The sequence below is a fragment of the Capra hircus genome, chromosome 2 (genome assembly GCF_001704415.2).
Source record: "Capra hircus breed San Clemente chromosome 2, ASM170441v1, whole genome shotgun sequence".
Lineage (NCBI taxonomy): Eukaryota > Metazoa > Chordata > Mammalia > Artiodactyla > Bovidae > Capra > Capra hircus.
The window spans coordinates 7,817,624-7,843,684 of record NC_030809.1 but is presented as its reverse complement, the minus strand read 5'-3'; the positions used below and the strand labels follow the sequence as shown (position 1 = coordinate 7,843,684).

The window sequence follows — 26,061 nt, the reverse complement described above, 5'->3', positions numbered from 1 at the left end:
ATAGCATTCGAGTAGGCACTGGGGCGTATAAATTCATGAGCTATTTCTGGCAAGCCGCTCGGTGATCTTTATCAAAAGCCTGAAAAATGTTCCTACTTTGTTCACATTTTTTTTTTTTTTTACTGTTTCTTTAGAAACTTTTCAGCAAATAATTTGGTGATATTTATCAATCTTCTTGAGATGTTTGTACTTTTGACTCATATTTCTGATTATTTTCTCCGAAATCTAAAAGTTGACATGCGGCTGAAGATGGATGTACGTAGAGATGTCTGCTGCAATGTGAACAGGCTATAACGAAAAGCTGGAAAGAACCTAAGTGACCTACAGCTGGGGAGCGGGTGAGGCAATTACCGTACGTCCATGTGACTAAAAGCACTGGGTAAAAAAACCTTATAACAGTCAAGGGTTCCAAACGATGTGGGGAAATGCTTATGAGGTAATAGGTTTGCAGTGGGAAGTAAGCTCTCAATCTCTTAAAGAAAAAAAATTTTAGCCAATAGAAGGGAAAACATACCACACATGGATTATCTCTGGCTGGGGAGCTTAGGGGAAGTTTTCATATGTGCTTCTTTACCATTTTCCGTGCTTTCCAAAATGTCTTCAGTGTGCAGAATTACTTTGATAATCACTTAAGTAGTTAAAATCTGTAAAAAAAAAAAAATATTCTCCTTGATACAGTCGATTTTCCTAGTGAAAAGCAATTGTTCCCTTTATGAATTGACTCATAGGTTCAACAAATATTCGTGAGCAAATGAGTGAATAATGCTTTTAAGACTCTTGTGAATTATTTCTCACTTTCTGCTTTTATTGCCTAGTTATTTGTGTATATGTCTTTCTCCCTTGTGACCCTGGAAGGTCTCAGAAGGCAGAAATCATGTGTCTCCATTTATTCACATCCAGCCAGTGCCTTGAACCCAGGTGGAGCTCCAAATGTTATTTTTAAATGAATGGAGCATATCATACAGTTAAGTGTTTTTCATATGAGATAAAGATTCAGGATGCCAAAGACTGTTAAACCCAAGCCCCCTGAAGTAGAACTCCCTGAAAGCCAAGAACAAGGAGATGAAAAAGGGATTCTAGTGGCAACTCTGCCCCAACCCAGAAGCCATCAGGTGTTTATGCCAAAGCTGCTGTCTGGTCCTGAAAGCACTGTCCTAGGAGCCCTCATGTTGCAGGTAACTACCTACGGGACCCTGGGCAAGTCACTCATCCTTAGTTCACTCATGGGTGAACCAAAGGTGCTGGAGTACTTCCAGCTTGCTGTCACTAGGATTTCTAAAAAGCATCTGATAGTGAAAGTTGGTTTGGAATACCAAGGTGAAAGGGAACTTCAGAACATGGTAGAATTTTTCTTATAATAAAAAAAAAAAAGCAAAGCACCCTCTATTGATAAAGCAAATCAATAATGTGCACCCGTGAGCTGGGCTCCACTTCATTGACATTTTTGTCTTTATCGTCAATCTTAATTAAATTAGGCAACCTTAAGGTTCTGGCAAGGACCCTGGGATTCCTGGAGCATCTGTAGAGATAAGCAACAATTCCTCTTGCAGTCAGTGACTTCAGAGAATGAGATGACTCACTGAAATGTCACTGTTTCCAGTGAGGGCAGAGAATGGAGAGGATCCTGGGCTTTTCTTCTCTTGCCCCTCCTCGGTCCAGAATTCTCCCATTCATCCATAGCAGGGTGGTTTCGCTGGTTTAGAGTGACCTCTGCAGACAGCAGGGTGTTGCATCTCTGTCTCTGAGCCCAAGAGCTGGGGAGGTCCCTCCAGCTCTCCCGGACTTCCAGAGTCCCTTCTTATCAACCAGGACTCTCCCGATCACACAGAAATGGAGAGCCGGCCCTGAAGCTTGGTTCTTGGTATTAGAGCTCTGAGCTCCGCTTGCTTTGTCCACACTTGCATGCACTTCAGAGACTGGAGCTGGGCATGGTGTAGCCAGGAACTCCCAAACTCGTCACGAGAAAAGTCCAGTGGGAAGCTCAGGGCTGCTCCACCACAGTGCCACCGAATCAGCCTTCTGGTGTCCCCAACTGGAGCTCCTTCCAACACTGGAGAGGTGACAGCCCAGAACCCAGGGCTCTGGAGCCGGATGGCCTCCATCCGTTCTTTACTGCATGAGCTTGGGCCAATTACTGAAACTCTGGATGCTCAATGTTTCTTATCTTTAAAATGGGGTTAATACTCCAAGAGACTGTTGACAAGCTGAAAATATGAAACAGTTACTTATATTAAAAATATATTTATACCTATACGTATATAAAGTCGGGTAATTGGCAGGGGCTTCCCTGTTGGCTCAGGAGGGGAAGAGTCCGCCTGCAATGCGGGAGACCTAGGTTCAATCCCTGGGTTGGGAAGATACCCTGGAGGAGGGAATGACTACCCACTTCAGTATTTTTGCCTAGAGAATTCCACGGACAGAGGAGCCCGGTGGGCTACAAGTCCATGGGCTCAAGTCGGGCACATGGTGTTTAAGGAAAAGCATTTATTCTTCTTTGACTGAGGAAATCGGAGAACGAAGAAACACTGGAAGGAACGGAAGCAGGTTCATTTCTTATAAGAAATGAGATCAGAAATGGGTGGCTGGCTTTTTCTTTCCACCCCCGCCCTCCGCCCCCAATGGCCGTCCCAAAGGCAGCTCGCCTCCCTTGAGGACAGTCCCCCCTCCGAGGCCGTCTCTCAGGCGGGGGCCGTCCTCCCGGGGGTCAGGGTCAAGTTCAGCGAGGGGAGCCCCCTCGCGGAGGCACGCGGGCGGGGCACCTTGGGGGAGCTGGACCCAGGAGTAGGGGGCCCGCCCCCGGCGCGAGGGCGAAGCTGGGAGGAGGCCCGGGCCTTAACGTCGGCTGCATCCCGGCCCCCGCGTCCCAGCTGCCCCCGAACCTGCCAAGAGTTTCGCTTCCGAGGCGCTTCCTCCAGCCGCCGCGGGCCCAGCGCGTGCAGAAGTGCGCAAAGAGCTGCAAGAAGCGGCTCCGCGGGCGGCCCCGGGCCGGGGGGCAGGGGGGCAAACCAGAGCCCCCCGGAGACCTGACCTCAAAGCAGGGTCCCGCACCCCCCGGCCCTCCTCCCCGAAAAGGGTGCGAGCAGGGCCCGCGGGGCCCGCGGCGGGCGGCGGGGGCGGAGACGAGCGGCGGCGCGGGGCGCGTCTGTTCGCCACAGGAAGGAGGGAAGAGGCCGGAGGCGCCTTCACAGAGCGGCAGCCCTGACAGATCTGATAAAAGAGGAAGGAAGCCCTCGACGCGGCTGAGCCGAGCTGCCGGCTCCCCAAACCGACGAGGTCCTGCAGCTGTCACGGCCCCTGCGGGCGCGCGGCGGCCCGGCCGAAAGGCCGGGGAGCCTGCGCCCCCTGCCGGTCGTTCGGAGCGACGGGCCCGGAGACCCGGCCGGGCTGCGGGGACCAGGGCGCGGCCACCGCCTCCTCCGCAGTTCAGTTCACAGTTCAGTTCAGTCGCTCAGTCGTGTCCGATCTTTGCGACCCCACGGACTGCAGCACGCCAGGCCTCCCTGTCCATCGCCAGCTCCCGGAGTTTACCCAAACTCATGTCCATGGAGTTGGTGATGCCATCCAACCATCTCATCCTCTGCCGTCCCTTTCTACTCCCGCCTCCAGTCTTAGATGGTAAAGGCCCTGGGTGGGGAAGTCCCCGGGGCGGGGTTGGGGGTGGGGGCGGCGGATACGGGGCTTGCCTGGGCCTGGATCCTCTGTCTTCGGCTCCCTGCCAGACACCGCAGAGAAAGAATCCCAGGGCCAGGTTTGCTCCAGCTGGGCTCTGCTTACCTAGTAGCATTTAGTCGCTCAGTCGTGTCCAGCTCTTTGCGACCCCACGGGCTGAAGCCCGCCAGGCTTCTCTGTCCGTGGGGATTCTCCATGCAGAAATACTAGACTGGACTGCCATTCCCTTCTCCAGAGGATCTTCCTGACCCAGGGATGGAACCCGAGTCTCCTGCGTTGCAGGCAGATTGCTTACCCGTTTGAGCGACCGGGAAGACCCTGGCAACCCATTACCTTGGCAGTCCAGAAGTCGGGGCCAAGCCCACCCTACTGAGAAAAATATAGAAGCACTTCTAAGACTGCAGAGCACCGCTCCGGGCCTCTGATTTTGCTGTCGCTTCCTAGCTGTGTGACCTTGAGCAAGTTCCCTGTGCTTCAGTTTCCTCATTCATAAAATGGGAATCATAGTCTCCACCCCACAAGGTGGTAGGGAAGACCGACTTAGTGCACATATGTCTGTTAAATTGTTTAAATTTCACTGTAGGGTGAAGGCTTGTTGAACTTGCTGTAACTGGTTCCTTATTTTGGGGGTTTTCTTGCTGTCTATATATAAAATTTTATTTATTTTTGGCCGTGCTGGATCCTCCTTGCTGCTCAGGCTTTCTCCAGTTGTGGAGAAGGGGGGCTACTCTCTAGTTGTGGTGGAAGGGTTTCTCATTGCCCTGACTTGTCTTGTTGTGGAGCACAGGCTCTGGCGGGAGGGTGGGGGTGGCAGGCAAGCTTCAAGAGTTGCGGTTCCTGGGCTCTAGAGCACAGACTCACTTAGTTGCTCCGCTGCGGGGCGGGGAGTGGGGGGGGGGGCAGGGGGCGGAAATAAATAAATAAATCTTCCCCCAGCAGGGGTCGAACCTGTGTCTCTCTCAGTGACAGACTTTACCACGGAGCCCCCAGGGAAGCCCTCTTGCTGTCTTGCAACCAAGCCAATTTTTGTTCGGTTCCACTGCAGTGGGAGAACTTATTTTGTATGATGCCACTCCTTTGACATGTGTGGAGGCTTGCTTTCTGGGCCAGCATATGGACTGCCCTGCTAAAACCTCTGTGTGCACCTGAACAGAATGTGCATTCTGCAGCTGTCAGATGTAATGTTCCAATGTCAATGAAGTCAAATTAATTGAGTTATTCCTTACTGAGTATGTGGGCGTGTGTGTGTGTGTGTGTGTGTGTGTGTGTGTGGTTCATTTCCTGCTTGTTCTGTTAGTGGGAGAGCTGTTAAAAATCTCCTTATGATGGTGAATTTGTCTATTCCTCCCTTCAGCTTCACTAACTTTTGCTGTATGTATCCAACGCTGTGTTATTAGATGAGTATAAATCTAGGAGTCTTGTATCTTCCTAATGAATAAAACTTCATAATTATAAAAGGGCATTGCAATGGCAACCCACTCCAGTCCTCTTGCTTGGAAAAGCCCATGGACCGAGGAGTCTGGTAGGCTGAAGTCCATGGGGTCGCTAAGGGTTGGGACATGACTGAGCGACTTCACTTTCACTTTTCACTTTCATGCATTGGAGAAGGCAATGGCAACCCACTCCAGCGTTCTTGCCTGGAGAATCCCAGGGACGGCGGAGCCTGGTGGGCTGCCGTCTATGGGGTCGCACAGAGTCGGACGCGACTGAAGCGACTTAGCAGCAGCTTTGCAGCAGCTTTGCAGCAGCATACATATTGTAAAATGTCCTTCTTTGTCTCTGGTAAATACTCCTTGCCCCAAAGCCTGCTTTTTATAATGGTTACACCCAATTAAAATAAATTAAAAAAATATAATGGTTACATCCACTTTCCTGTTTGCTGTGTCAATGAAATAACTGTTACATCTGTGAATTTCAAACTTTCTGTGTCCTTATAAAGTTTGTTTCTTGTAAATGTCATATATTGGGTTTTGATTCAACAGTTTCATACTCCCTTTTAGTTGGATTATTTACCCCACTTATATTGACTGTAACTAACGGTGTAGACTTTATAGCTAACCTTTTGCTGTTTTTCCAATTAGTCCTACCCTTTGTTCCTTTAGTCCTTTTTCCTTTTGCAGTTACTGGATTTTTAAAAAATTCCATTTTCCTCTTGCATCTTAGATAAATGTATTAATGCACTCTTGAAGCTTAGATTTTCAAGCTATTTTTATAGTTATCCTAATAATACCTAATCTTCTCGAGATTACAGTATTTATGATTACAGGTTTTGTTAAATTAGCAATTTTACTACTTGCCAGTACAAACAACCCTTTCTTCTACCCTTCCACACTATTATACATGTATAATATATAACCGCTGTTATATATTCCATATTACATTTTTTAACAATATATGTCTTCAAGACATTACTGCGGTTTAAAAGTCAATATTCTTTCATATTTGCCTATATATTTACTCTGTTCGTTGCTCTTCATCCTTCCTTCCGGTTCTATACTACCACCTGGGGGCGTTTTCCTTTAGGCTGAAGTACTTAAGTATTTTTATAGCACATGTCTGATGGTGCTTAATTCTCTCAACTTTTGTCTGTCTGAAAATGCCTTTAGTTTGCTTTTGAGAATATTTTTACTAAGTTGGCAATTCTAAGTCGGCAGACCTTTCTCAGGAGTTTTAAGATTCTGGCTTCCAAAGTTTCTTCTGAAAAGTTAGCCACTGCTCCTTCAAAGGTTACATATTTCTCTCTGGCCGTCCTTAGAGTCTTCTGTCTTTGGTTTCCAGCATAAGGTATTCTTAAAAGTGTGCCTTTTGGTTTTGCTTTTACTCCATAACGAATTTGCTGAGTTTTATGAATCTGTAGGTTAAAGTTTGTCAACAGTTTGGGAAAATTCTCAGCTATTATTTCATCAAATATTGATTCTGCCCCATTCCCTTTCATGTCTGGGACCTCAGTCACACGTATGTTTAGGCTGTGTTCACTGTGCTTCTTGTGCGCTTGGTTTTTTGTTTAGTTTCTACATTCTTTTGCTCTTTGCTTCCGTTTGAATTTTTCTATTGGCCTATCTTCAAGCACTAATCCGAGCTCCTGCTGCGTGCGCTCTGCTGTTAAACCCACATGGTGAGTTCTTAATTTCAGATTTGAACTGTTATTGCAATATTCTTTTCAAATAGCTTTACTGAGGTTTCACTTACAAACTGTAGAATTCACCCATTTTAGGCAAACAAAATTGAATTTTTTTAGTAAATTTATTAAGTTGGGCAGCCATTAGCACAATTCCCCCCTCTTTCTTCTTTAAGAATATATTCTGGATGACATCTAAATCGAAATTTAAGTCAAATACAAAGGAAATAGACATCACTAGCTTTGCCAATCAACCTGTCTATACACTGTTTATCCAAAACTTTTAAGCAGGCAGAATGGACCCCTTGTAACTTTTAAAAATTGAGATATAATTCATATATCATAAAGTTTACCTTCTAAAGTATATAATTCAGTGGGTTTTAGTATATTCACAAAGTTGTGCAATCATCACTATTAGCTAATTCCAGAACATTCATCACTCCAAAAAAGAAACCTTTACTCACTAGCAGTTACTTCCCATCCTGTCCTTCCCCAGCTCTTAGCAACCATTAATTTACTGTCTCTATAGATTTGTCTATGCTGGCCATTTCATATAAATGGAACCATATAATATGTAGCCGTTTTGTGTCTGGCTTCTTTCACTGGGCGTGTTTTCAAGGTTCACATTGTAGGTTGTATCAGTATTTTTTTAATGGCCAAATGGTATTCCATTATATGGATATTTTATCCAGTCACTGATTGATGGCTATTTGCTTCCATTTGAGGCTACTATGAAAAACCAGGCCATGAGCATCATTTCTCCTGGTTATAAACCTAGGGGTGGAGGTGCTGGGTAAGTATTACTAGTTCTATGCTTAGCTTTTTGAGGATCTGCCAAAGTGGCTGTACCAGCAATGTATGCATGCGTTCTAACTTATCCACATCACTGCAAACACTGATTGTCTGTCTTCTTGATTATAGCCATCTTAAAGGGTGTTTTTTATGGTTTGTTATTTACATTTCCCCAGAAAAACATCTATTTCTGCTTTACTGACTATGCCAAAGCCTTTGACTGTGTGGATCACAATAAACTGTGGAAAATTCTGAAAGACATGGGAATACCAGACCACCTGACCTGCCTCTTGAGAAACCTATATGCAGATCAGGAAGCAACAGTTAGAACTGGACATGGAACAACAGACTGGTTCCAAATAGGGAAAGGAGAACGTCAAGACTGTATATTGTTACCCTGCTTATTTAACTTATATGCAGAGTACATCATGAGAAATGCTGGACTGGAAGAAACACAAGCTGGAATCAAGATTGCTGGGAGAAATATCAATAACCTCAGACATGCAGATGACACCACCCTTATGGCAGAAAGTGAAGAGGAACTAAAAAGCCTCTTGATGAAAGTGAAAGTGGAGAGTGAAAAAGTTGGCTTAAAGCTCAACATTCAGAAAACGAAGATCATGGCATCCAGTCCCATCACTTCATGGGAAATAGATGGGGAAACAGTGGAAACAGTGTCAGACTTTATTTTTGGGGGCTCCAAAATCACTGCAGATGGTGACTGCAGCCATGAAATTAAAAGATGCTTACTCCTTGGAAGAAAAGTTATGACCAACCTAGATAGTATATTCAAAAGCAGAGACATTACTTTGCCGACTAAGGTCCATCTAGTCAAGGCTATGGTTTTTCCTGTGGTCATGTATGGATGTGAGAGTTGGACTGTGAAGAAGGCTGAGCGCCGAAGAATTGATGCTTTTGAACTGTGGAGTTGGAGAAGACTCTTGAGAGTCCCTTGGACTGCAAGGAGATCCAACCAGTCCATTCTGAAGGAGATCAGCCCTGGGATTTCTTTGGAAGGAATGATGCTAAAGCTGAAACTCCAGTACTTTGGCCATCTCATGTGAAGAGTTGACTCATTGGAAAAGACTCTGATGCTGGGAGGGATTGGGGGCAGGAGGAGAAGGGGACAGCAGAGGATGACATGGCTGGATGGCATCACTGACTCGATGGATGCGAGTCTGAGTGAACTCTGGGAGTTGGTGATGGACAGGGAGGCCTGGTGTGCTGCGATTCATGGGGTCGCAGAGTCGGACACGACTGAGCGACTGAACTGAACTGAATGACTAATAATGTTAAGCTTCTAGGTGTTTATTGGTCATCTGGAGATCTTCTTTGGAGAAATGTACATTTAAACCCTTGTTCATTTTTTGGTTGGGTTGTGGGGTTTTGTCTGGCTACACAACATGGCATGCAGGGATCTTAAGTTCCCTCACCAGGGACTGAATCCATGTCCCCTGTGGTGGAAGCAGAGTCCTAACCACTGGACTGCCAGCAAAGTCCCCAGCTGGACTGTCTTTTTATTATTGAGTTTTAACAATTCTCTATATATTCTGGATACTAGACCCTCATCTACAATCTGTATTTAAAACAGACCTCTTTTGCGGTCAATTCCCACTCCCAACCCTGTTGTTCACTCGCTCAGTCGTGTCTCTTTGTGAACTCCCAACCCTAGTAACAGGCAACAGCTAAGTTACAGCTGTTGTTTCAGGTAAGCCCACCTTTGAGTGAAATTTTGTCTAAGTACTGTGTCGCTGTGGGACGTTTCGCTCTGCCTTTCGGTGGCCCTGGGCTTCTGGTGGCTTCCAGCATGGCATGTAGAGCTCTGGAATTCAGCAAATGTCCTGGGAGAAAACCAGTCACTTATTTAGGGTGTCTCAGGTTCCCAGTGTGTCATCACCAGGGACCTTGTATCTTCTTTTACCCAGTAGCGCCCCTCTGCATGGGCTAAACGCAGTCTTCAGTTCCTGGCCCAGAGTCAGCAAAAGCTCCCTAAGGAAAAAGTGGCCAGACCATCAGTTTACCTCAGAAAGGCTTTCTCCTCTGAAACCCAATTCATTTAGTCCTTATTGCCTCCCTAGTTTTCTGAGGTTTAAAAGCAGTGCTGAATTTTTGGTATTTTAAACCAGTTTTTTTCTGGTAGTTGCAGCAGGAGTGTTGTGTTGATGTGACCTAATACTCATCAATTATATTAAGCTTTTAAGACTTTATATCCTGACAAGCAAGTTTCTTTTCTTTCCCTCTCCTTCCAGATATATGTTGGCTATTTGGAGAGCATACTTCTTCCACATGAATGTTTTAAATCCATTCATCTGTGCTCCCCATCCCCACCCCACCCCAAAAAAAAACACACTCTTGGGATTTTGTTGGGAAAATATACTGAATTTATAAATTACTTAAAACAATTGAAATTCTTATAACTTTTACATTCTCCATCCACGAACATGGTATACCTATCCATTGAGGAGGTTTCTTTTAGGTCCTTTAATATTTTGTAATTTTCTCCATTAAGGAATTGCACATACTTCATCAGGTTTTATCCCAAATACCTTAGAGATGATCTTTTAAAGTACTTTTTAAAAAGAATAGGTAATGTATTTATGGTACAAATTTCCAAAAGCTCAAAAAAGTAATACTGACAATTTTCATCCATTTTTCTGTGACCCAGTTTTCTTCTAGAAGAAATGAATGTTACTAGAATGTTACTTCTAGAAGAAATGAATGTTATCTATTTATTTTTAATGTGGTTAATGTTAGTATATAGTTCAATCTTGCATCCAGTAAGCAACTGAATTTTATTATTTCTAATAGGTTATTTTGAATTTCTTTTTTATGTATGTATCATCTACAAAGGAGAAGTCATTTGGTCCATCTTTTTCCATTCCTCATTCCTTTTACACTTTACTGCATTGGTGTAGGACACCTCTAATACAGCAGTTATGTAAAGCAGCTGAGTAATAGCTGTGATAGAAGGCAATCGTATTTTGCTTGACTTTAATGAGGGCTTGTTTCACATTTATTTATGAAATTTGCTGTAGGTTTTTGGCAGATGTCTTTATTGGGTTAAAAAAAAGTTAATCTTTGATCCCGTTTTGCTAAGAATGGGTACCATGAAAGTTTTTGTAAGTTATTTTATGCACCTACTGAGATGATCGTATGGTTTTTCCCTTTAATCTATTAAATGGGCTGAACTACCCCCTCAAGAAAAACACAGATAGTCTCAAATAAACACTTTTACCCCAAACTGTTATTTATTTTCATGAGGGGGGGAAAAAAGAACCTTTTATGATAGTGAAAATATACTTTATTTTTTTAATACAATAGCTGCCAGCAATATACTGGTTCCAGAGAGAGAAAAGAAAATACAAGCATTCTATAATAAGCTTTCATTTTCCTTTTCAAGTAATTTAAAAAAATACTTCAATTCTGTTCAACATTATGATTTGGGGGAGCTGAAATTTTTTTCCATAATAAAAGTATAATTTTGACAGCCCCAACCTTGGTAATTTGTAAAGGATGGAATAAAAATGATGATACAGTATAATATTGAATGCTTCCCTCTCTTTGAATCAAATACTGATTATAACCAGTGTAAGAAATTGGTTAATTAACAAATTTGATGAAATGTGTATCAAAACGTTCATGAAAAAATACATTTCTATTTCTTCTCATTTTTACCACGTATTTTCTAAATGGATTATTTTAAATGCACAGAAATAAAAGCTATCTACACACAGCTCTAAAAAGATTCAAAACAACAGAAGTAAATGTGCCTAAATTCTAAAGTCAAACAAATGAGTGTAAGAGTAAATGTCAGAAACCTCTTCATTGTATACAGATTGCTCAAGGGTTTAAAGATAGCTGTATAAGCCGAAGTCACCAAGAAATAAAAGCTTGCATGAATTTTATCACAAAAGTCAACTATCTTGGTCAAAGAAAATAACAGAACTATACAGAAAGTCCACCTCTGTATTTTTTTTTAAGGGGGAATTTATATCAACTGAAATAGTAGACAGCCTTCCAAACGTTGAACAGAAAAATTTCTCAGAATCCCTTGGAAACTATAAGATCTTCCATTCAGACTCTTATCTTAAGTGAAACAAAACAGGTTTAAATGAAGGGAGGAATGATTCAGTAGTTGTAGAAATAGTTTTTTGAAAATTTTTCATGTCCCAAATCTCCCAAGATTATAAGCTATGATTTTTCCACAAATGTAAGATGGGGTAAAAAAGGTATGTTCTAGGATCATCTTTTTTTACTAGCTTTTGTCCATTTGCCAATCTCAATCTCATCTGACTAACTTTCCAGATAAAGTAATAAGATCTGTCTTTCTACAGAAACACAACTCTGCCCTCATCAAAATAATAACAGAAAGACCCTCCCTTCCTTGGATATCTAGAGAGACAGCCAAGTGTAATCATGGGGTACATTTTTTAAAAAGAAGAAGAGAATAAATATCCAAAGCGGCAAACTCTTCACAGCTGAATTTCAGAATGTGTTTCATCCCTGTTTTGAGGACTGTAGCTCTTTCCTCATTATCCCTCTACTCTGCATCACTTAGTCCACCATTCACTTGAAACAGACGCCCTACTTTGCCTGAATTATGCTTTAAGCTATGAGGCAAGATTCAATAACTGACACCAAGTTAGTCCTATTATAAAAGTAAGTGAAAAGTGAAGATGGCTGTCTGTGTACTGGTGCAGAGGTGGCACAATTCACCCACGGAAGCTGCTGCCATAGACTTTCTCAGCATATAACCTGATAGTGCTTCTTCCTGGAACAAAATAAGTCATCATCCAATACTTTATTACAAAATGGTGGGTACCCTAACTTTGTTCAGCAATAAGGAGTTCTAAAAAAGGTAAAGCAAAGAAATCTCCCTGAGCCAAACGGATACAATATGGAGTTTTTCTTATCTTTCTACACCAAGCTAATTACTGATAGATTTAAATAAATGCATAATGCTTATAAAAAATCAGGCTGCTTCCATAAAGCCAGTGTTTACTAAATGTTAGCATATCATAGGGAAAAAAACATTGCTATTTTAAAGCAATATACTTAAAATTTCCAAAAACAGCCTATGAGAAATAGCACTTCTTAAACAAGTTAGGTATAAAAATGACCAAAAACATTACTATAGTCACAACCACAGTCTTTGGAGTAGTACACAGAAAGTCATTTTTTTCTTTTTTAAGTGAATAAATACTTAGCAAACTTTTATTTTCATCAAGTTTATCCTCCCTTGTTACAACACAAAAAATTCCTGGTTTAGGACTTCAGTTTAAGAAACAAACATGCAGAGTGCTATTCCTCAATGTAGCTGCAGAAAAATTTAATTGAAGGAAACGCAATGATTGAGATTAGGCAAAATTGCAGTAAATATTAAGTCACCATCACAACTATAATTTAGTCCAAAAGGAGTGAACCATCCTCTGCCTGAAGTCTAACAGTAAATGGGGTGGAATAATAACCTGTTTCATCTTGTTTTTAATATAGGATGTATACTATACTCTTTAGATTATCCACATTAAATATGCTTTATAAACAAAACTCTACTTGGTATGTTGACAAACCCATGCTATACTCCTTAGGTTAACTTTTACATTACTAATCATCGTACTGCTAGAGCTAAATGAACAAAATATCAGTTTACGTAATGTTGCTCAGAAGATCTACAGACAGCAAGGCTGATGCTTAACTTAAAAAAGAGCACTTTAAAATTCAGGAAGAAAGCGATAATGTTCCAAATGAATGGCACTGGACAAAATACATATAACCAGTAACATATTTAGACTGAGTGTATCAGGTGCCCATTGGTTTCTCTTATATTCATAATATGCTTGAGAAGATTTTAAAATACCATCCTTCCCTCTAAACTTTCAGCTTCTAAGTAGTGTCAGATGTCATCATTAGTATGAAAGAAAAATGCTTTTAGGCAAAAGTAAAAATCCATGTACAAAGTAAAATAACAAAATCTGCACTGACTTTCGGTAGAGAGCACTCTTCTCAGGTGGTAACATCCTTTAGTACATATCCAGGATAGACTAAACTGAAATAGAATATTTTGATACAGTAGCAATCCTTTCATATACTCTTACTAATTATTATAAAATTCCAAAACTACATAAATATTCCTTGTACCATGCATTATGCACCAGTTTGGGCCTGACTGAAGGGGACATGGTTACTATTTATTTTTTTTACGGTTACTATTTTAACAGTTGAACAGTGCACCTCAAAAGTTCTGTCATCGATACACAGTGAATGGACTCCAGTGACGAAGGTTCCAGAGAGATGGCAAACTGCCTTTAAAATACCGTTAAAGAGAAAGTTTGTGATGGAGTGCTCCAAACTGGAGGAGAAGAGGATGTGGGCTAGGGGACACAGGCAGGGTAAAGGAATTTTAAAATAATACTGCTTAGGAGTATATATATTTCAAGACAGCTACTATACCTTTTCTATCCTTTATCCTAATCTGGAATAACTGCATGTTCGTGCCAAATAAAGTTTCTACTTTCTAGGAAGAGGAGCAGTCTGTTAGGAAAAGTATGTTCTTAGTCAGGGGAAGATGTGAAGACGTTTCTCTCGCAAGTGCTCTTTTATTTGGTAAGTCTCTTGGCTACATCACTGTATGCTATCTCCACCTCCTTGTCACTGGGGCAGGTGTTGGTGAACTCATCCCTACTGTAGGCGTTACTCAGGTATCTCCAGATGCCAGTCATTCCTTTCGGAATGTCAAAGTTGCGGTATTTTTTCGCCACCACCTGAAATACAAAGAGGTCAGAAGTTAGTGTTTATATGCCATGTCTTATAAACCAGTCGCTCAGGAGTCCGACTCCTTGCGGCCCTCTGGACCACAGCCCGCCAGGCTCCTCTGTCCATAGGATTCTCCAGGCAAGAATACTGGAGTGGGTTGCCATGCCCTCCTCCAGGGGATCTTCCCAACTCAGGGATCGAACCCAGGTCTCTTATGTCTTCTGATTTTAGGGCAAATTAATTCCGTGAACCTCTCAAAACTGCCTCTACTTGAAGTCTGTCCCCTTCATTATAACTAGACATTTAAAATAATGATAAGGACCGCAAACTACACCAGAGATTCCGAAGTGTGGTGGTGACTGCAAACGCCTGCCTCTACCAACAAGAGAAACAGTTACGTGTAATCACTGGATAAATACTTTAAAACATACACACTAGTTTAGGTCTTCGGCCCATTTTTTGACTGGGTTGTTTTGATGTTAAAAATCATGAGATGTTTGTAAATTGTGAAGACTAATCTCCTGCCAGTCACATCGTTTGCAAATATTTTCTCCCAATCTGTGGGTTGTCTTTTCACTTTGTTTGTTTCCTTTGCTGTGAGGAAGTTTTTGAGTTTAGGTAGATCCCATTTGTTTATTCTTGTTTTTATTTCCATTATTCTGAGAGATGGATTGAAAAAGATACCGCTGCAAACATACACACTAGTTGAGATCTGTTTTTCTTGACCTTGATCTTTAGTGCACAACATAGAGTTTCACACACTGTCACTTGTGTTAGTTGCTCAGGAGTCTGACTCCTTGCGACCCTCTGGACCACAGCCCGCTAGGCTCCTCTGTCCATAGGATTCTCCAGGCAAGAATACTGGAGTGGGTTGCCATGCCCTCCTCCAGGGGATCTTCCCAACTCAGGGATCGAACCCAGGTCTCTTATGTCTCCCCACTAGTGTTACCTGGGAAACCCAGTAAATGTATTCACACAATAAACACTCAATAAATATTTTCTGCCTTGAAAAGAAAAAGCCAGGTGATCAAAGAACAAAGTTTGATGCTACATGGAAGTATAGCAAGCACTTTAAAGTCACCTTGAATTTTTATGCAGTCATAGAAAAAAAAAATTTCCATTTCTCATAGGCACTGATTTTAATAAACAATTTTCCATTTAATACACCTTAGGGTGTTTCACCTATTGCCTAGACAACATTAAGTTACACTGTTTGGAGGTTCTAAATAGTGAGTGTCGGAATATCAGCCAAGTTTTACACACAGGGGGAGTCCTGTCTTCGTAAAAAGGTATCAGGTTTAATAGCAACGTGCCCCCACATCCTGCAGGCCTACCTTGACAATGTGCAGCTTGGGCAGCAGGTTGCAGTCAGCTAGTGTCATTTCATTGCCATCCAGAAATTTACGTGTGGAAAACTTAATGTCCTCCATACTATTCTCATCAATTTCATCAGGGAGGGGAGAATTCAGATATTCATCTAGTTTCTGCAGTGTTTTCAAGAGACCCCGCTCCAAAGCTGAAAGAAAAACGGAAATGCTGTAAGAAGGAAAACCACCCAACCCCCAGAGTCTAGAAGTGTTACTCCTTCAGTCAGTAACTGGTCTCTCTGACACTGGGGTACAAAACAGACAAGGTTCCTACTCTCCTGGAGCTTATTGATTCACTTGGGGGGAAGAGATGAGACAAATTTACAGGTAAAACTACAGATAAATGTAAAAGCAAGTATGATGATTTCAGATAGTGTCATCTATAAATATTTGTTAATAACTAAATGCCCCATATACAAACGCATCATGGCCCAACACAGTTGATATCTAAACCAGAAAATAAAACCAAAAAAAAAAAAAAAAAAACAGGTGAGAAAAGACAAACCTATTATTTCAAATATAGGGAAGAAAGTCTTGCTGAGATAGAGAATCTTGCCCTCAATTTTAAATCCTGCTCCTATAAAAATATTTGGATTTCTATCCATGAAATATGTTAAGAAACACCAATTCAAGTAGAGAAGTCTGAAGTTTCTGCACTGCCTTAATATACCCAAGAAGCCAAAAACAGCACTCTCTGATAATAATATGAAAAACAGATGTCAGATTAGAGTTCAATCTACAATACTGAACTGGAGCCCTCTTCAGGTCTCCCTGGTGGCTCAGACTGTAAAGTGTCTGCCTGCAAGGCAGGAGACCCGGGTTCGATCCCTGGGTCGGAAAGATCCTCTGTAGAAGGCAATGGCACCCCACTCCAGTACTCTTGCCTGGAAAATCCCATGGACGGAGGAGCCTGGTGGGTTACAGTCTATGGGGTCGCAAAGAGTCGGACACGACTGAGCGACTTCACTTTCAGCAAAATAGATTTTGTTGTTGTCTATTCACTAAGCCGGATCTGACTCTTTGCAACCCTGTGGACTGTAGCCCACCAGGCTCTTCTGTCCATGGGCCTTACCAGGCAAGAGTAATGGAGTGGGTTACCATTTCCTTCTACAGAGGATCTTCCTGACCCAGGGTCAAACCTACATACCCTGCACTGGCAGGTGGATTCTTTACCGATGAGCCATCAAGGAAGCCCGCAAAATAGATTAAGATGCTAAAATTATTCTAATTCAGAGAGTAGTAGAATGCAGCCACTCTGTATATCTAGAAAGTCAAGGTCGGTGACCCTTAGCAAAGAGGGGATGGGAACACCATTAGAATGGGTATGAAGCAACGAAGACAGACCCTCGGTTATCCCTTTAAAAAAAAAATTTTTTTTTTTGCCTTTTATCTTCTCAACCCAGCTTTATCTCCCACTCCCAGAATAGACGAGTTCACAATGATGAGTACAGTACATGTACTTGCCATAAAAGAGTGTTAAAATCGTGAGGTGACACTCCGTATTACTTGTAAGTTTGAATAAAGTTGGATCCATTACGGAAAAAGGCAAAGCTTTACATGCTATATATTAGATATTTCACCAGCAACATAAACGTCCAAACACAACACTTGTTCCAGACTGCTCCCCCCAACTCATCCCTTGATCCCTTCAAAGTAGTCCAGACAATAGATAGTAATCTTAGGTAGAGGGCTGTATGTATAAAAAGGGTTTTAGAAGTACATAAGAGATAAAAACCTTCTGAGCTTGGAAACCAAGCTGAATATGGAAAAAGAAAGATAGAAGTATTCAACAAAATACAAACTGAAGCCCCAGTACATGCCAAGTTTTGTTCTAAGCGTCGTTAAATTCACTACTGAATAAAACATAAAATGTCCCTACTCTCTTGAGTTTATACCTGGGAAAATGAAAGTAGTATAGAGAAGCTGATCAACAAAAGACTCTCGGGGTGATCCCTTCAGTGGGAGTGTGGAGTCTTAGCCACTGGACCACCAGGGAAGTCCCTTCAGCTTTTTAAAGTGGAGGTGTAGGTTATAGGGTATACGTGTGTCCAGTTTTAGTAGAAATTGATCAGTTTTCCAAGTTCAGCACAGCAAGCAGCAGGTATGGACGTTCCAGTGACTTCACATCTTCAACATTTGGTACAGTCTCTTTAATTTTAACCCTTCTTGAGGATGACAGATTCGGTTTTAATCTTTTCCTCTTTATTGCCTCTTCGGATATCCTCTTTTTGTAAAGTGCTGTTTGCTCGTTTTTCTCTTGGACTATCTGTTGTACTGACCTGCAGTTTTTTTACATACTGCAGATGCAAATTCTTTGTGCTTACATGTATTATACATTCCTTCTTGCATTTCACTTGCTTAATGATGACTTCTGATGAACATAAATTACTAAACCTAATGTAGTCCCATTTTTTTCTTTTATGATCAGTACTTTGTGTTCAGCTTAAGAAACCTTTTGTTCAGTTCAGCTGCTCAGTCGTGTCTGACTCTTTACGACCCCATGGGCTGCAGCGCACCAGGCCTCTCTGTCCATCACCAACTCCCGGAGTTTACTCAAACTCATGTCCATCGAGTTGGTGATGCCATCCAATCATCTCATCCTCTGTCAGCCCCTTCTCCTCCTGGCTTCAGTCTTTCCTGGCATCAGGGTCTTTACCAATGAGTCAGCCCTTCACATCAGGTGACCAAAGTACTGGAGTTTCAGCTTCAGCATCAGTCATTCCAATGAATATTCAGGACTGATTTTCTTTAGGATGGACTAGTTGGATCTCCTTGCCATCCAAGGGACTCTCAAGAGTCTTCTACAAAACCACTGTTCAAAAGCATCAATTCCTTGGCACTCAGCTTTCTTTATGGTCCAACTCTCACATCCATACATGACTACTGGAAAAACCATAGCTTTGACTAGACGGACCTTTGTTGGCAAAGTAATGTCTCTGCTTTTTAATATGCTGTCTAGGTTGGTCATAACTTTTCTGCCAAGGAGTAAGCGTCTTTTAATTTCATGGCTGCAGTCACCATCTGCAGTGATTTTAGAGCCTCAAAAAATAAAAAAAGTCTGTCACTGTTTTCATTGTTCCCCATCCATCTGCCATGAAGTGATGGGACCAGATGCCATGATTTTAGTTTTCTGAATGTTAGGCTTTAAGCCAACTTTTTCACTCTCCTCTTTCACTTTCATCAAGAAGCTCTTCAATTCCTCTTTGCTTTCTGCCATAAGGGTAGTGTCAGCTACACATCTGAGGTTATTGATATTTCTCCCAGCAATCTTGATTCCAGCTTGTGCTTCATCCAGCCTGGCATTTTGCATGATGTACTCTGCATATAAGTTAAATTAGCAGGGTGACAATATACAGCCTTGACGTACTCCTTTCCCGATTTGGAACCAGTCCATTCATTGTTCCATGTCCAGTTCTAACTGTTGCTTCTCAACCTGCATACAGATTTCTCAGGAGGCAGGTAAGGTGCTCTGGTATTCCCATCTCTTTCAGAATTTTCCAGTTTGTTGTGATCCACACAGTCAAAGGTTTTGGCATAGTCAATAAAGCAGACGTTTTTCTGGAATTCTCTTGCCTTTTCAATGATCCAACGGATGATGGCAATTTGATCTCTGGCTCCTTTGCCTTTTCTAAATCCAGCTTGAATATCTGGAAGTTCACAGTTCACATAGTGTTGAAGCCTGGCTTGGAGAATTTTGAGCATTACTTTGCTAGAGTGTGAGATGAGTGCAACTGTGCAATAGTTTGAGCATTCTCTGGCATTACATTTCCTTGGGATTGGAATGAAAACTGACCTTTTCCAGTCCTGTGGCCACTGCTGAGTTTTCCAAATTTGCTGGCATGTTGAGTGCAGCACTTTCACAGCATCATGTTTTAGGATTTGAAATAGCTCAACTTGAATTCCATCACCTCCACTAGCTTCATTTGTAGTGATGCTTCCTAAGGCCCACTTGACTTCACATTCCAGGATGTCTGGCTGTAGGTGAGTGATCATCAAGGTTATCTGGGTCATTACGATATTTCTGTGTATTCTTGCCACCTTTTCTTAATATCTTCTGCTTCTGTTACGTCCATACCATTTGTCCTTTATTGTGCCCAACTTTGCATGAAATGTTCCTTTAGTATCTCTAAATTTTCTTGAAGAGATCTCTAGTGTTTCCCATTCTGTTGTTTTCCTCTATTTCTTTGCATTGATCACTGAGGAAGACCTTATCCCTCTCCTTGTTCTTCTTTGGAACTTTGCATTCAAATGGGTATATCTTTCCTTTTTCCCTTTGCCTTTCTCTTCTCTTCTTTTCTCAGCTATATGTAAGGCCTCCTCAGACAACCATTTTGCCTTTTTGCATTTCTTTTTCTTGGAGATGGTCTTGATCACTGCCTCCTGTACAATGTCATGAACCTCTGTCCATAGTTCTTCATGCACTCTATCAGATCTAATCCCTTGAATTTATTTGTCACTTTGAACTGTGGTGTTGGAGAAGACTCTTGAGAGTCCCTTGGACTGCAAGGAGATCCAACTAGTCCATTCTAAAGGAGATCAGTCCTGGGTGTTCTTTGGAAGGAATGATGCTAAAGCTGAAACTCCAGTACTTCAGCCACTTCATGTGAAGAGTTGACTCACTGGAAAAGACTCTGATGCTGGGAAGGATTGGGGGCAGGAGGAGAAAGGGACGACAGGGGATGAGATGGCTGGATGGTATCACCGACTAGATGGACGTGAGTTTGAGTGAGCTCCGGGAGTTGGTGATGGACAGGGAGGCCTGGCGTGCTGCGATTTATGGGGTCGCAAAGAGTCAGACACAACTGAGCGACTGAACTGAACTGAACTGTATAATCAATCATAAGGGATTTGATTTAGGTCATACCTGAAAACCACTAAGTCTGAATTTGGCATTAAGGAGTCCATGATCTGAGCCACAGTCAGCTCCCGGTCTTGTTTTTGCTGACTGTACAGACTTCTCCATCTTTGGCTGCAAAGAATAGAATCAGTCTGATTTCGGTGTTGACCATCTGGTGATGTCCATGTGTAGAGTCATCTCTTGTGTTGTTGGAAGAGGGTGCTTGCTATGACCAGTGTGTTCTGTTGGCAAAACTGTTAGAATACAAAATGAAGCAGGGCAAAGGCTAAGGCCAAACTTGCCTGTTACTCCAGGAATCTCTTGACTTCCAACTTTTGCATTCCAGTCCCCTATGATGAAAACGACATCTTTTTTTGGTGTTAGTTCTAGAAGGTCCTCACAGAACCGTTCACCTTCAGCTTCTTCAGCATTACTGGCTGAGGCATAGACTTGGATTACTGTGATACTGAATGGTTTGCCTTGGTTTATCTAAACCCAAATTATGAAGCTATTCTCCATTATCTTCTGGAAGATATTTTACCAAGTATATTTATATCTCTAATCCACTTAGACTTGATTGTGTATAGAGGGATGTTTTTTGACTCTGTATTCTGTTTTGTTGTTCTTTTTGTCTATCCTTCGTTAATACCACACTGTTTTAGCTACTGTACCTTTACAACACATCCTGACATCAGGCAGTATAAGTTTTCAAACACATCTTTCTTCAAGATCATCTTGGCTATTCTTGGCTCCTTACATTTCCCTAATAAACTGTAGAATTAGCATGTTAATTTACATGCGTGTAAGCACACGTGTGTGCGCGCGCACACACACACACACAAACTGTTGAACCTTTGAATGATCTACAGGTTCAACACAACTTCAGTTTGAGAACTGGCATCTTTATAATTTTGAGTGTCCCAATCTATGAATATCATTTTTTAAAAATTTTATTCAACTTTATGAAATTAAAAGAGATTTCTATGTTTTCTATGCAGAAGTCTTGTCCATTTTTGTTAAGTTTATTCCTAAATATCTGATATTTTTTATTGTATAAATATTTTTTATCACATTTTCTATTGCTTCTTGCTAGCAGGCACAAATAATAAAACTGACTTTTATAATAGCTTCATATGTAATCACTCTGATAATTCACTTTCTTTTAATTCTTAGGGTTTGCCTGTAGATTACTTTGGATTTTCTACATTTTTGATTATATTAAGAATAATGACAAATTTATCCCTTCTTTCACAAGTCTCATATAATTCATTACTTTTTCTTGCCTATTATACTGGTCAAAACCACCAATACAATGCTAAATAGAAGTGGTGACAATAGCATTGTTTTCTAGTTTTGGTTTGAAGAGGAAATCTTTCACTATTCCTCTATTAAGTATGACTTTTCTGTGGATTCTCTGTCAGATTAAGGAAATTTCTTGCTATATATAGTTTATTTTTTAAAAATAAACAGTTTAGTAAGTATTAAATTTTATCAAGTACTTTTTCTGCATCAATTCAAATAATATCATAATTTTTCTCTTGTATTCTATTATTATGACAATTTGAATATATTTTTTTTGAATGTTCAATCTTCCATTCCTGAATTAAACTCAATTTGACTTTATGTATTATCTTTTACATATTGCTGGATCTGGCATATTTTGTTTTAGCCTTTTACGACTATGTTTGAGAGAGACTGGCCTGAAAGACTCCTTCCTTTTGATGGTTTTGTATCGTTTGACCTCAAAAAGCCAGCTGGGAAGTATTTCCTCTTTTCTGTTTCCTGGAAGAGTATATGCAAACTGATGTTACATCTTCCCCAAATACTCAGAAGAGTTCATCAGTGAAGCCATCTTTGTGAGATGGTTTTTAATTACAGATATAAGACAATTCACATCTTGAATCACTTCTTGTAACAATTTTCTTACATGGTACTCTCTGTAAATTTATGCAATAGTGTTTTCAAATTTATAAACATAAACATTTTCATAATATTCTTCCCAAATCATTTAAATGTAAGATCTGTAGTAATTCCCTTTCATTGCTTATACTGGTTATGACCTTCTTTTACTTATCTTGATTTTTCCTGTGAAGAATTCATCAATTTTCTGATTATACTTTTCAAAGAACTTTTAGCTTTGCTAATCCTGTCCTAGTTGTTTTCTATTTTATAAAATTCTACTCTTTGAGTATCTCATTCCTTTTACTTTCCTGGGTTTAATTTGCTGATCTAACTAAATCCCTGAGGTGGATACTTTAAGGTTACCAATTTTTAGCTCTTTTTTTTCTAATATATGCATTTAGAGCTATAAATTTTCCTCTAAATGAAGCTTTGTGTGTGTGTGTGTGTACACTCAGTTTTGTCAGACTCTTTACGGCCCCATACACTGTAGCCTGCCAGGCTCCTCTGTCCATAGAATTTTCCAGACAATAATACTAGAATGGGTGGTTACTTCCCACTCCAGGGGATCTTCCCAACCCAGGGATTGAACCTGCATCTCTTGTGTTTCCTGCACTGGCAGGTGGATTCTTTACCACTGGCGCCACCTGGGAAGCCCAAATGATAGCATATAAATTTAGACGGGGTATATTTTTATCATGTTATTCTTCAACCCATGGGTTACTCAGAAAGACACTGCTTATTTTTCAAACATGTAGAGATTTCTAGCTGTACTTTTGCTACCAATATCTAGCTTATTTTCTTTGTGGTTGATACGATGTCAATTTCTTTTGGAAAATTTTTCAGATTTGCTTACTGGTTCAGCTTTATGGGCTTCCCTAGTGGCTCAGAATACCAGACCACCTGACCTGCCTCTTGAGAGATCTGTATGCAGGTCAGGAAGCAACAGTTAGAACTGGACAAGGAACAACAGACTGGCTCCAAATCAGGAAAGGAGTAAGTCAAGGCTGTATATTGTCACCCTGTCTATTTAATTTATATGCAGAGTATATCATGAGAAATGCTGGGCTGGAAAAGCACAAGACGGAATCAAGATTGCCAGGAGAAATATCAATAACCTCAGATATACAGATGCCACCACCCTTATGGCAGAAAGTGAAGAGGAACTGAAGAGCCTCTTGATGAAAGTGAAAGAGGAGAATGAAAAAGTTGGCTTAAAGCTCAACATTCAGAAAACGAAGATCATGGCATCTGGTCCCATCACTTCATGGCAAATGGATGGGGAAACTATGGAAATAGTGACAAACTATTTTTCGGGGCTCCAAAATCACTGCAGATGGTGACTGCAGCCATGAAATTAAGATGCTTGCTCCTTGGCAGAAAAGTTATGACCAACCTAGACAGCATATTAAAAAGCAGAGACATCACTTTGCCAACAAAGGTCCATCGAGTCAAAGCTATGGTTTTTCAGTAGTCAGGTAAGTAGAGAGTTGGACTGTAAAGAAAGCTGAGCGCCAAAGAATTGATGCTTTTAAACTGCATTGTTGGAGAAGACTCTTGAGAGTCCCTTGGACTGCAAGGAGATCCAACCTGTCCATCCTAAAGGAAATCAGTACTGAGTGTTCATTGGAAGGACTGATGCTGAAGCTGAAATTCCAATACGTTGGCCACCTGATGTGAAGAACTGACTCACTGGAAAAGACCTTGATGCTGGGAAAGACTGAGGTGGGAGAAGAAGGGGGTGACAGAGGATGAGATGGTTGGATGGCATCACCGACTCAATGGACATGAGTTTGAGTAAACTCCAGGAGTTGGTGATGGATAGGGAGGCCTGCATGCTGCAGTTCATGGGGTCACAAAGGGTCAGACACAACTGAACAACTGAACTGAACTGAACTGAGTGGCTCAAGTAATAAAGAATCTGTGCAGTGTGGGAGACCTGGGTTCGATTCCTGGTTTGGGAAGATCCCCTCGAGAAGGGCATGGCAACCCACTCCAGTATTCTCACCTGGAGAATCGCCGTAGACAGAGGAGCCTGGCAGGCTATAGTCCACGGGGTTGCAAAGAGTCAGACCTGACTAGCTGACTAAGCACACACACACATCAGCTTTACAGTCAATTTTGTGTTCCACGTGCATTTGAAAAACAAGGGTATATTCTGCAGTTTGGGGGCACCCCAAGGCTCTATGGGGTACTATGAGATTAAATTATAGTATCAGTGAGATTAAACTTGTTTACTGTCTTAAACAAGGGTTTAAGATCCCCTCGAGAAGGGCATGGCAACCCACTCCAGTATTCTCACCTGGAGAATCGCCATAGACAGAGGAGCCTGGCAGGCTATAGTCCACGGGGTTGCAAAGAGTCAGACCTGACTAGCTGACTAAGCACACACACACATCAGCTTTACAGTCAATTTTGTGTTCCACGTGCATTTGAAAAACAAGGGTATATTCTGCAGTTTGGGGGCACCCCAAGGTACCCCAAGGCTCTATGGGGCACTATGAGATTAAATTATAGTATCAGTGAGATTAAACTTGTTTACTGTCTTATTCAATTCTTCTATATTCTCACTGAATTTTTCTTTTTGGCAGATTCTAAGTTACTAACTGCTGCTGCTAAAGGAGTCAGTTAAGATCTCCCACCAAGATTGTGGATTAGTTTATTTCTCTTTTAGCTCTGTCAATCTGGTTTATATATTTTGAGGGTGAAAGTTCAGTCATGTCCAACTGCGATCCCATGGGCCATACAGTCCATGGAATTCCCCAGGCCAGGGTAGTGAAATCTAGAGTTATTTTATTTTCTTGGTGGGTTGATCTTTTGAAATCATTGTGAAATATGTTTCATTATCTCTAGCAATGCTTCTTTCCTCAAAGTCTACTTTGTGCAATGTCTATATAGCTTTACCATCTTTCTTTTGGTTAGTATTCACACTGTTACATTCAGGTTTCCAGGGTCTGATGACATGTCTGTCTATCTATCTGTGTGTATTTCAAATGTGTGTGAAGGGGGAGTATTTCTTCTTGTACAAAAACAACTATTTCTAATCCTGTTAGCAAATTTTCTTTTCTACTTGGGAGTATCTGAATCATTTACATCTAAGCACACTTTGGTTTAGAACTGCCATCATGCATTTGTTTTCTATTTGCCTATTCTTGTTCTCTTCTTCTTTCTTGCCTTCTTTTGGATTAATTAAAAAAAAATTACTTTTCATTTCTCCCTCTACTCGTGTATTACATTTTTTTGGCTAGAATGTTTCCTTGACTTACTAAAGCTTAATTATAATTTTTACCATTTCCAGGATAATACAAGCGCCCTAGAACACTCTAATTGTATTTAATTGCCTTCTTGTCTCACCTGGGCTTCCCTTGTGGCTCAGCTGGTAAAGAATCCACGTACAATGCAGGATACCTGGGTTCGATCCCTAGGTTGGGAAGATCCCCTGGAGAAAGGAAAGGTTACCCACTCCAGTATTCTGGCCTGGAGAATTCCATGGATTATACAGTCCATGAGGTTGCAAAGAGTCAGACACAACTGAGTGACTTCACTTCACTCACATGCTACTATTGTTTTTTGTATTAATTTGACATATATTTTAAATCTCATAAGTTATTACTGTTCTATACAGA

The 26,061-nt window shown here is 41.3% G+C and overlaps 1 protein-coding gene across 1 annotated transcript in view; it reads right to left on the bottom strand.

Annotated features, from left to right (window-relative positions):
- The window catches only part of CLIC4 (chloride intracellular channel 4), an 81,579-nt gene continuing 66,319 nt past the window's right edge, over positions 10,802 to 26,061 (bottom strand). The window contains exons 5-6 of the mRNA XM_018055974.1: positions 15,667 to 15,848; positions 10,802 to 14,340 (exon numbers count right to left, since the gene is read on the bottom strand). Coding sequence (XP_017911463.1) covers positions 14,176 to 14,340; positions 15,667 to 15,848 — 347 coding nt within the window. The 3' untranslated portion in view covers positions 10,802 to 14,175. The remainder of the gene's footprint in view (positions 14,341 to 15,666; positions 15,849 to 26,061) is intronic.